Source organism: Morone saxatilis, unplaced genomic scaffold (assembly GCF_004916995.1).
Source record: "Morone saxatilis isolate NCDOM2014 unplaced genomic scaffold, NCSU_SB_2.0 Contig19, whole genome shotgun sequence".
Lineage (NCBI taxonomy): Eukaryota > Metazoa > Chordata > Actinopteri > Moronidae > Morone > Morone saxatilis.
This window is the reverse complement of record NW_023339751.1, coordinates 9,980,982-9,992,340: the sequence shown is the minus strand read 5'-3', so window position 1 is coordinate 9,992,340 and position 11,359 is coordinate 9,980,982. Positions and strand designations below refer to the sequence as shown.

At 40.1% G+C, this 11,359-nt stretch overlaps 1 protein-coding gene across 5 annotated transcripts in view; it reads right to left on the bottom strand.

Moving 5' to 3' along the window:
- Positions 1-3,119: 3,119 nt before the first annotated feature.
- The window catches only part of ldb1a (LIM domain binding 1a), a 19,615-nt gene continuing 11,375 nt past the window's right edge, over positions 3,120-11,359 (bottom strand). The window contains exons 2-11 of one of the 5 annotated variants that reach the window (XM_035663440.1): positions 11,223-11,325; positions 10,563-10,607; positions 10,267-10,342; positions 8,954-9,056; positions 8,427-8,599; positions 8,207-8,329; positions 8,037-8,114; positions 7,781-7,904; positions 6,611-6,759; positions 3,120-4,716 (exon numbers count right to left, since the gene is read on the bottom strand). In XM_035663440.1, coding sequence (XP_035519333.1) covers positions 4,663-4,716; positions 6,611-6,759; positions 7,781-7,904; positions 8,037-8,114; positions 8,207-8,329; positions 8,427-8,599; positions 8,954-9,056; positions 10,267-10,342; positions 10,563-10,607; positions 11,223-11,325 — 1,028 coding nt within the window. In that variant the 3' untranslated portion in view covers positions 3,120-4,662. The other 4 variants (XM_035663441.1, XM_035663437.1, XM_035663438.1 and 1 more) reach the window with 4 other exon arrangements.

Sequence of the window (11,359 nt, the reverse complement as noted above, 5' to 3'; positions counted from 1 at the left end):
AAAGAAAGAAAACAAAATGTAGACACAGGAGAGCAAAGTGAGCTTTATCTGTTTTCTTTCTGTCAACTTACCTTAGTCGCAAGACTCTTCACTTCTGTAATTCAGTAAGGAGCATGTGAGTCTCACAGTCAGTGTAGAAATCTGATACACTCTGCTGACTTGAAGCTGACTGAATGCTCGCCTGGAGAACACTGGCAGAGAAGAGAGGGAGGGAGAGAAGGGACTAAAGGAGGGAGAAAGGGAGGGTCTTGTAAAGAGAGAGAGAGAGGAGAGGGAGTGACGTGGGAAAACAGGAGGACTGTGGGAAAGAAGCAAATAATACATTCAAACAAATGGGATTTTCCCCACTTATTTTGTGTCAGATAAAATCAGTAATCACAATCGATTGATGCTAATAAAAGGTTGCATTTTTTATGCTGGATAAGAAGATAATTTTCAGTCATCCAATCATTCAAAACAAATCAGTCAACATCTGCCGTGGTGCGTTGTCCAAACAAGCAACAACACAGCCCAAATATGCAGGACAAGATAGCTGGAAAAGATACACTTGGAGAGCACATAACATCTAAACGTTGCCAAGACATCCTTTTCAGCAGCCATTATTGGCAACAGTTAAGGAATTATATTTTTCCCATGTTATAGGGAGTGTCAAAAAGGGAGATATACAGTTATAAGTGCGCTTGAGCAAGCCAAGACAAGAATTAAACCTTTCTTCTAAAAACTGAACTAAGACAAGAAGGAGACACTATTACCTACCTATTATCTGGAGATGGCACCTCTTTGACATGGGAGAGAAGAAACAGACAACTATCCTGATGCTTTTCATCACAGTTTATGTAGTCTAGTTTGTGAACTTAGTCCTCCAGTCTGCTCTGTTTAACTCCTCAGTTGCAGAAATGACAGAGAATACATTTGCATAAAAGGGAACACGATAGTCCGATATGCAAAAGTCTGATTTCCTTCTCTGAACTCTACTGGTGCAAATAAAGCAGAGGGAGTTGCTTACTTGTTTCTGTCCTGCTCTTTTGTTCCCCTTATCAGGTGCCCAGTCATTCGCCAATCATTCACCCCCGGGGTTCACCTCAACCCATAGTCATCAATTACAGGCTGATCCTTTAATCTGCTACCAAGAGAGGACTTACCAAGTGGCTTTGGCATGTGGAAACTTATCAAGGCCTTGCAGTGCTCTCATTTAGTGAATGTCCTCAATGATCCTCAAACAACAGCACCTCCAGATCGTGTGAGGTCTTTATGTTCACCAGTGGGAAGCCAGTGAGGGATCATGCCCTTATTGCAAATCCTAGCAACTCTGGCTAGTTGGTTTGAGTGTTGTGATAAGGACGTGGCTCCTCACTGGCTTCCTACCTGAGGACATATTTGTGATTTATAGAAGCACCATTGCGAGGGATTGAAGTTGTATATCTAAATTGCTTTTAACTATTAGTTCAGGCTGAACACAGTTGTTCTGTACAGTGAATCTACGATTCGTGACGACCATAACCAGACGTATTTAAAAGTTCAACAGTTGAGATGATTTTGTCACGCAATGTGATAAAGCTCCTATCATCAATCCTTTACTTTGTACCTGAATCAAAGAGTTTCTGCCTGTTCTGATATAATAGCTTCGAAAAATTTACTTTGTAGCACACAAATGTCCATATCTGAATCACTTCCAGTATCTACTCTGCTTTTGTTTCTCCTTTTTTTGTGTGTTGTAGTATGACTGAGACGCTTGTTTGATTTGCCAGCTTGGCAGCGAAAACCAACACCTAGCTCTGCTTTATCATCTAGCTATTGTGTAACTATGGCTATCTGTTACATACATTGGTATTGTCACTATTTCTGTCAATAGGTATCTTCTTTTCTTGGCAACCAACATGACTGTCATGTTTTAGATTACGTCCGCCACACCAACTACTTGCTTAAAAGATCTAAATTAATAAATAAATTAATAATACAATTAGCAGGTCACACATTGGATTGCATTCATGACAATTTGGTGTTTATTAACTTAGAAATAAGGGCTGCGGTGTCTTGATAATACTGCATTTCAAACAAGAACATTCAGTTATCTGTACTGGACACAGCTTGTGTCCATTTTGCATGCCAGGGAAAACTTTTTTTTTCCAGCATTAACTGAAGTCAGATTCATCAAAGCCTCCTTGAGTAATTGTGTAAATGTGTTCTATCATCTTTAGGTATTTTTGTTACATTATAGTTCTGTGTGATAAGAAGCATGTTCACATCAGATAAATACATATTTTTCCTATTAAGAATAAGTCAATTTAAGACAATCAGGTTTTTCAGTGAAAATTCATCTTTATTGATACCATACATGAATTATCAGACAGAAACCTGGCAAAAAATATAGATATAAAATCACCCCTATGGTGAGGTGCTACAGTAGCCAGCTATGGGTGCATTGCCATTTCAGCTCTGTCTCACATATCACAAACCCTTAATTTTAATCCCTAAATTAGGTCAATTTAGGAAATAGGTTTAAAAGTTGCCGTCTAGATTAATTTCTGTCAGCCTGCTGAGTTGATCCACGGCAAAGGTGGAGTAGGCGTGCTAGAGACAATTTAAACACAATAGCCTGCAGCTTAGTGTGGATTTACAGCCGTTTTGAATATAATGATGGAATAATTTCTGCCCAGTCTGTTCTGGTGCTCTGAGAGACCCCTGCTGGGAGAATCTGCAAATTACTAACCAATAGCTGTCTGCTAGGATTCTGGGTGATGCTGAAATCCATTAATTAGGCAACATTTCTTATCATATGTAACAGGAAACCCTGACACAGCAGCACATGGCCAAGCCCAATGAGTCTTGTTTCCACAGGATAAGATGTAAGGTCAATGGTCAGGTATATTTCGCCATTAATGAAATATCAACTTTGCATTTGATCAGTTACAGATTTGAAAAGCATCTGAAAATAATCTATCAAACAAAACACATAAAATTCATATGATTAAAAGGTTTAGGTGAATTTTATTTAAATTTCACTACAGGATGCGCCATTGAGGCACAGTCCAGTTTGAGGAACTCGAGGCTCTTCATCAGAGGCTGACTAATCATAAAATAGAGCAACTGCAAAAGAAATAAGGATGACTAACAATTTCTTTAAATGTGGTTATTTATTGGTTTTCAGTGGAACTGCTAAGTTTTCAGATAGACCAGGAACCTACAACAGAAGAAAATGGCATTTAAATATCTCTTTAATGGTAACATACTGAACCATTGTAATAAACAGGCCATGATGACCTTGGAGCCGCATGTCAAAAACACAAGTAATGGAATGACCTCTATTAGCATTAATTGACTCAGCAGCCCCACAAACCCCTCCATATATTATCACGAGTATTGTACAGGTGGGTTGGACCTAAACAGAATGTCAGTACATAGAAAAATAAATACAGTTTGCTAAAATGAGGGCAAAATTCTTTTATCAGTGATTGTACCATTAAAAATCACGTTTAAAAAAACTTTTAAGAGGCTTTTCATCTCTTTACATTAGATTGAGTTTCTCATAGTTCTAAGGAGGAATACATAGAATAACTTTTACAGAAATTACTACCTAAAAATATACAAGCACAGACACAAACATGAGGAATAAAGCCAACAAAATGATTCTTCATAAAACATAAAACAGCACAGTGTAATCAATATCTAAAGAATCTTTACATGTAGCTCCTTGGTCTGCAGCTTTCTTAATTGGGATTAAAAACATTTCTGGGAAACTTAAGTTAATACAAAAGTCTTTTTTTTCTTATTTTACAATCCTGTCAAAACTTGTTTTTAAAATATTTTTGAGTAGCAAATTTGAGAAGTTTTCTGTTACTATGTTCTCTGAAGAGAGGACCCCCAGAAAGAGATTTCAAGACAAAGCAAACAGTTCTGCAATGACTAGTCATCAGATCCAAACCAGCGCTTGGTGGAAATTTAGTGGGGAAGGTGGTTGCTTTGGAACTCACATTAAAACAAGATGTAGTAAAGTATTAAACACTAGCCTTGTTCTCCCCAACCTGATTTGTAGCACTGCAGCCAATGGACCTGATGACAGTGTGATGTCTGACACAGATGGATGACATTATATCAAGCACAGACTTACATGAAAGTTATTACCATCACAATAAGAATGATCTAACAGCAATACTTATACATTAATATACTGCAGGTTTCAGATGTTTTACAGTTCTTACATTAGCAATAATAGAAAAGAAAAAAAAAATACACCGTCAATTCATAAGAAAAATAGATTGGAGTTAATAGTGGAAAACAGTGCAAAGAATATTCTGGGGTGTTTTTGTTTGCTTGCTTGTCTGTTTATTTTTTAGAAATTGTTTACAAAAATAAAAAAAATTCAAAACAAGTCTAAAACATAGAAAATGAAAACACACTTCTGTAGCGTCTGGTGCTCTGGTCCAGACATGCTGCATACCGCCTCTCTCCAGTACCTCAATGTTTTATGCTGTAGGTGTAGGTGAGTGTGTGCACTGGTCTGGGTGTAGGTGTGTGTGTGTGTGTGTGTGTGTGTGTATGCGTATGTGTGTGTATGTGTGCGTATGTATGTATGTATGTGTGTGTTTGTCAGTGTGTCAGTGTTTGTGTGTGGGTGTGTGTGTGGGTGTGTGTGTGTGTGTTTAAGATTTAGCGTAGTGGTTCTCAACTCCGGTCCTCAAGCTCCGGCACTGTACAGGTTTTTGTTCCAACCAGGTCCTACAAAAACAAATGATTGAGTTTTTAAAAACCGAACGTTGAATTTTGATACTAAGAGTGCACACAGTTTTCTGCAGCCTGCAAAAAAATAAGTTAAATAAAAGCTAAGCATTTCTTCCCTGTGACATGAGCACAACAGAAACAACGAGGTGCGTCGTCAAGGAGAACGCACGCCTGAGAGACCCGAGGTTGGAACAAGAACCCACTGACATGGTCGCCATGGCGAGCACTCGGACAACAGGACACGCCAACTTTGGCTCAAACATTGTGGTGAGCGATGATGGGGGGGTAAAACACACATGCACACAAACTGCCACCCCGCCAGTCTCACCACACCTCTAAGAGGACTGACTGGAGCCGAGCAGACAAGGGCCAAGGCTGAGCACCACTGATCATGTGCAACAATGTGAGGGAGGCGAGTGGGATTCTGCTGACACTGTCCTTCGTGTGACGGCAAAGAGTTTTATCAGTCCATCAGCTATTATCCCTTTCCCTTACCACTCTCCTTTAGTCTCAAAAATAACATAACGGAACAAAACAAAACAAAAATTAATTGAACACAAGTGCTTGAGGCCACCCTCCCTGACTCCTCTCGCTAGTGTGTTGGCTCAGGTAGATCCCAGTTTTAAGCATTGAAAAAAAGGGGGCCAGCTGGGATCACAGCACTTTACTGGGACGACTGGGAGTTGTCATTCTTGCTCTCCTGACTGGAGGGAGCCTTGTTGTTCCAGGGCGAGTGTGCCCCCAGTGCAGGCGAGCTGTTGAAACTGTCCTCATCCTCCAGGCCATTCGCCCCATCGAACTGCGTGTTCTCCAGCCGCGTGATCAGACGCTCGTCCTCGTCACCAAACTCGCCTCCCATCAGAGTGGGCTCTCCCACCATCATCACGTCCTAAAGGGGACAGCAAGGGCCGGTACATATTATCCCCATAATACAGGGGGTGCGCGGAATGACTGGCTGCACGGACGAGTTGTAACTGCTGCGTTTGTTTTTGTTTCCTATGGCCTAAGTGCGATCTAACTTGGTTCAATTCCAGCGTCACAAGTGAATTTTAACTGAATGAAATGTATAATGACTGACACTTCAAGCTAACTTTTAGGCACCAAGGGACCCCGAGTGTTAAAATCCTGAGGTATTGGTGTCCTCTAATTCTGAACCCAATCACAACAGGACAATGTGTTGTCAGGGCATCTACCCTGACAGTTCAGTAGCCCATGTGGCTCTGACTCCCTGCCCCTGTTCCGAGAACCAGGGTCAAGAGCCCTTCCCTACTGGCCAGCAGTGGGCATCCCTGATCCTTGAGTGCTGCATCAGGGGGGGGTTTTCATTCCACCTCGGGTCTCGTTCACTCAATCAAGCAACCAAGTAAGCAAAGACAGCAGTGCTGTGTGAATCATGTGCTCTGATAGACTTAGTGGTGACTCTAAAACCAAGTTGATACAGCCGATTTAGAGAGAAAACCTATCTGTCCCACTGAAGACCAGAGCAAGGTAACCCTACACCATGGCCCAAAAATATATTCAGCATTACTTAGAGATGGAGGTCACTTGTACCTCCTCTATATAAACCCATAAACCTGCGGCCCCAGAGGACCAGGGACTGCCCATCACTGGTACACATCAGAGGGTCTACTAACTAAATCTACTTATCCTCAGTAGAACTATACAGAAATCAACCCTTAACCCCCCCCCCCACCTCCAGATGCCTCCCTAAGCTATCGCTATCCTGACCTGCTGCTACACCTACTCCCCAGCTGCCACCCCATATGCCCACAAATAACTTTCTAACCTTCTTGTCATTCCTTCCAGCCCCTCCACCCGGTCTTATCCTCCCCATGCCTTGCTCAGATGAACTTGGAGGTGCAGATAGAGGTCAAGTAGATGTAATGCTTACAGGTACCTGGCTGGAGAGTGAAAAGCTGTTGGCTGGACTCTTCTTTTTGCTGTTGCTGTTGTTATTGCTGCCTCCGCCGGAGCTCACGGTGCTTCCACCAGACACCTTCCTTTTCCGTCGCTTGTTTGGAGCTTGTCTGGCTGGCTCAGCTACAAGTAGAAGAAGAAAAGATATAGGCATTAAGTATTTAAATCTCTACAAATCAGTTGCAGATAAAGAACTGATCGGAAATTGCAACTGTGAGTATTCCTCAACCTACTGAAAGTAAAGGCCAGGGCACAAAGACATTTTTTCCCCTCAGTGTCCCGCAACTGTCCCGAATTATATTTTCAACTGTCCCAAACATAAAAATAAACGTCCCAAAGTGAAGATCTTGTTTTAATTTAACAGAATGAATATAGTTTAATAACCTAGTTTCAGTAACTCGCATAACTTTATTGACTCACTCTGGTGTTTCGTCCTTCCAATGTTTGATCAATGAATGCATCACTGTGAACTGACGGCAATGGAAATTTACCTCGACAACATTATTATTATTATTATTACTTAGCCAAATGATCACAAACTTGCAACAATGTCATTGTATGTTTGAAGTAAGAAAAACATCTACTAAAGGAGGGAGAAACTCAAACACTAACTATTTCAATATTTACACAAAATTATTACATATAAGCTACAGAAACACACAGAGTGAGAGAGATAGTAAAACAAACTTACATATAGACAGACAAACTATAGGGACCTCCTAATCCAGAGAGAAAGAGTAAATGTTGGCATAAGACTGATTACTAAGACGTTGAATAAGCTAAATCTAGCAGGAAAAACAACAAGTTGGCTGCACCGCTCTCTCTATAGGATTGACTTTGTGTGTAAGCATGCATGTGACTTATCGTACAACTTATGTCCATGCCAGCTCACATTCTTCAAATTTACAGCTAACAACTACAATGATATATATTCCATGATGCAAAAATGTAATAACTTCATTTATAATGATCCCTTTCTCTACTGTCCCAGAATTGTCCCAGGTACTGTATCTGGGACAGCAGGACATCCTTTGTTTCGAGTGCTGGTAAAGGCAAGAGTGTGATAAATGCCACTGGCAATTTCAAAAGGTGTGTGTGTGTATATGTGTGTGTGTGTGTATATAAGTGTGTGTGTGTGTGTTACCTGGAGGTGCTACCATTCTTTGCCACTTTTGGAAGAGGCAGGTCTTCAGACAGTCTCTGGGGCTCAAGCTGTAGGTCTTATGTCTGGACATCAACTCTTGCATGGGCTCCAATATCACGCATAGCTTTAGGGAAGATAAAGAGAAACCAAAGAGACATTAATGAGTGTGACTGTTGATTGTTGTATGGGTTGTTGCATGTGTAGTTGAGGATAATTTAATGACCAAAAAAAGAACATCATAAGAAAATTTGCTTACACGGAGGTAGTTGAGCGTGGAGTTGGACAGCCCACATCTGGTGATATTTTTAGCCAGCTGATCGAGCATCTGGGGATCCTGCATGATTTGGTTAAAAAGGTGAGATGAGTAATGATGTTGATGTACAGTGTTGTGCATTTAAGTGCGAGTGTGTGGTTTTTGGAACTCACATGCATAGCCAAAATGCTCCTTGGTAGGACCTCTCTGTGTTGTCTGATGCTGAAGTGCCACGTCTTGATCCTCATCATGTCATCAAACATGAACTCTAGGTACAGGCGGCCCTCCACACAAACCTTACCCACAGAGAGAAATAAAAGTTAGAAATCAAGGCACCAGTGACAGAAAGTAGGATGGCTGCTCATTTTTCATGCAGTGTGACATTAACCGTACCTGTGTGAACATAGGTTTGCCGTTTTGGGTCACCATGGTGCACTGGTCACAATCAAGAGACACAAAGTTACTGTGGAAGGACTCCTTTGGGTGCTTCAAAACATAGAACAGCTCGGTGGCGCCCCCCTCAAAAATACTTCGAAAGTATCGTGGAATCAACGTCCTGCCGATGGCTGCAGATAATCAAATGAATACATTGATGATCAATAAAATGACACTTCAAATGATCCAAGTAGAGAATGTATGTGGGAACAGTAGGACAGAATCTGACACAGCCATGAGAAGGATAAAACCAACAAGAGATATAATGCCACTAACAATTATATGGCAGTCTTATATTATGTTAAAACTCTCAAGTAAATTTGAAAGACACAAACTATCTAAATAAAAACATATGGAAATCTGAAGGGGGGGGATATACGTCACATAAAGTAGCACATTCTTATAATAAAACATTTTTACTGTTTTAACATTTACAATTAAAATCTTAATATTAAATCTAAATATTATTTTAAAAACATTCTTACTGTATCGTTTGGGTCCATCTTCCAGACAGAAAGTGATGGTGAGCATGGCGTCATCCTCAAAAAACTCTGTGGTGAAGGCATCCCACCAGAGATTGTCACAGTCCTGAAAGCAAAGGATGAACAGTTTTTTTCCCCTTAAAATCTGCAAGAACAACTTTATTAAAAGCAAACATGAGGCAATTTACTTGTTCATATAATCACAATGAAATAAAACATAGCATTAAATACATTTAAAGGATCCAAATAACAGTTTTACTTAAAATGGGACTTTTCTTTCCTATTTTGCAAATCTGTTTTGTTCCAAATATGAGATAAGGAGACATTTGTTATCTATGGATACTGCATTTACACGTACATCTCCAATAAAAAATACTACATGAAAAAGAAATGAGAAAAAAATTCACCAGCCACAATAGTAAATCACAATTTGTGTCTGAAATATAGCAGCCACTCTCATATTTCACCAGCAATTGGTTTGTGGCTAGTGGTAATTTCCCACTCTCATAAAGAAGTGGGGAAGTTATGGGAGATAACCAAAACAAATACATTAAAACTACTCAAAAAGAAGAAGCAGAAAAATCTGGTTTCCTCAAATGTACCACTTTTATTATCCTTCTACTCTTCTTCTCTACAATCTGGTCAACAGGATCCTAGTTTGTGTAAACCACTGTTGTTCCTTGGGAACTGATGTGTATGCTTTATGACAGACATCCACATCAATGATCAGCAGATGAGTAGTTACATTTGTTGTCGGTACAGTGAGTAGTACAAATAAAACTGAACTTCAGGGAATTAGCTTTCTAAATGAGGCTTTCTACGATTCAGACGTCAGGTGTTTTGTTGGACATAAAACTTTTCATATTCACGTTATTCAATTCTACTAAAATCCCTCCGATGTACAGACGTTAGTAAGCATGTATTTGTTGTGTGCAGACTGACAGTCACATAAAAAGCAGGGCTCATAACATCTACTCAGTTGTATGCTCAGGCATATAAACAGTTGGCACTCCAATTACATTTTAGGCAGGTTGATCAGATAATCCTATTAGAGCCTGAATGTAAATGAAGTCAGTTCAGTTCTCGGGCTTAATTTCCCACAAAATCCCTAGCATGGTTAGCTACACATAAACAGCAGCTGGAAGGAAAAAAATCTGAAAACATGGCAACAGTAAGTAGTTCACAGGAGCTGCAGAATGTAGCACTAGGGACTGGAATAAGAGCCAATGTGAAAATTAAACACTGAGCCTGTGTTTTTGTACAGCAACTGTTGAGTTCTTATTACTCCTCTATGTGAATGATGAAGTGACTCTTACCTCCGTCCAATTCTGTAGCCTTTTGTTCAGCTCATATATCCTGTAATCTGTCTGGTTCCCGTACGGTGTTGGTCTCCTGCAACAGAAAACACGGGGGAATTCAGCAGTTTGAGCTGCGTCGGTAGCTTTTCCACACCCATAATGCAAACAAATAGAAAAGGCTAAGACTAGTCTCATACGCAAGTTCATTACTAATTGAATGCCTAAATGTTTTAACATTAATGGAGAACACCCAGTATAAGCACTTTATAAAGTTAAGACAAACCACAAATGTCTATTCAAGTGTGTGTGCTCACCCCATTCCAGGCTCCATGTATGATGGGGGGTACATGGGTGTAGGCCTAGGAGGAATAAAAAAATACTAAAATTAGCAACTGTTTTCTGAGAAACCTAAGTAACACCAAGCATGCGTGCCTTTGGTACTACAAGGCAAATGTATTATATGTCATGAGCTTGTTGATTTCAACAACTTATGTGACTAATATGGAGTTTTCAGATAAAAATATACATCACAATAAAAAAAAAGGAAGGTACAAAAGCTGTTAAAATACTCAACACAGTTGACTTTGTCACTTTTAATGAAGCTGAATGTGTCTTCTCTATTTTTGTCCTTTTAGGCCACATTTAAAACCAGTCTGCTTCGGTATAGTCAAAAATCATTATCAAAGACAGGATGATCAAACAGTGCGAGAATGTGCTATAAAAAACACAAATATAAGCCATAAAACATCCATACAGATCATTATTTATAAAAACGATCCGAGAGTGACATCTTATATTCTTCAGTAAACAGATCAAAGATAACAAATTATAATATCAAAACCTACAGCATGCAAGGAGTAAAAGGAGACATCAAAAAGTAATAAATCACATGATTTAATGACTGAATAAATGCAAAAGGTGCCCTAGTTTCGACATATTTTCCTTCTGACAGAACATCTTGTGCCCCGACCTACCCCACATCTCTGTCCAGCATAGCGCCTGGGTGGAAGGGGGGAAAGCTGCCGCCGTTGGGGGGCTCCTTAGGAGAGTACAGCTTGAATGACTTTGACGAACAGCCTGCACACAGCAGAGGAGGAGAGAGAGAGAAGGG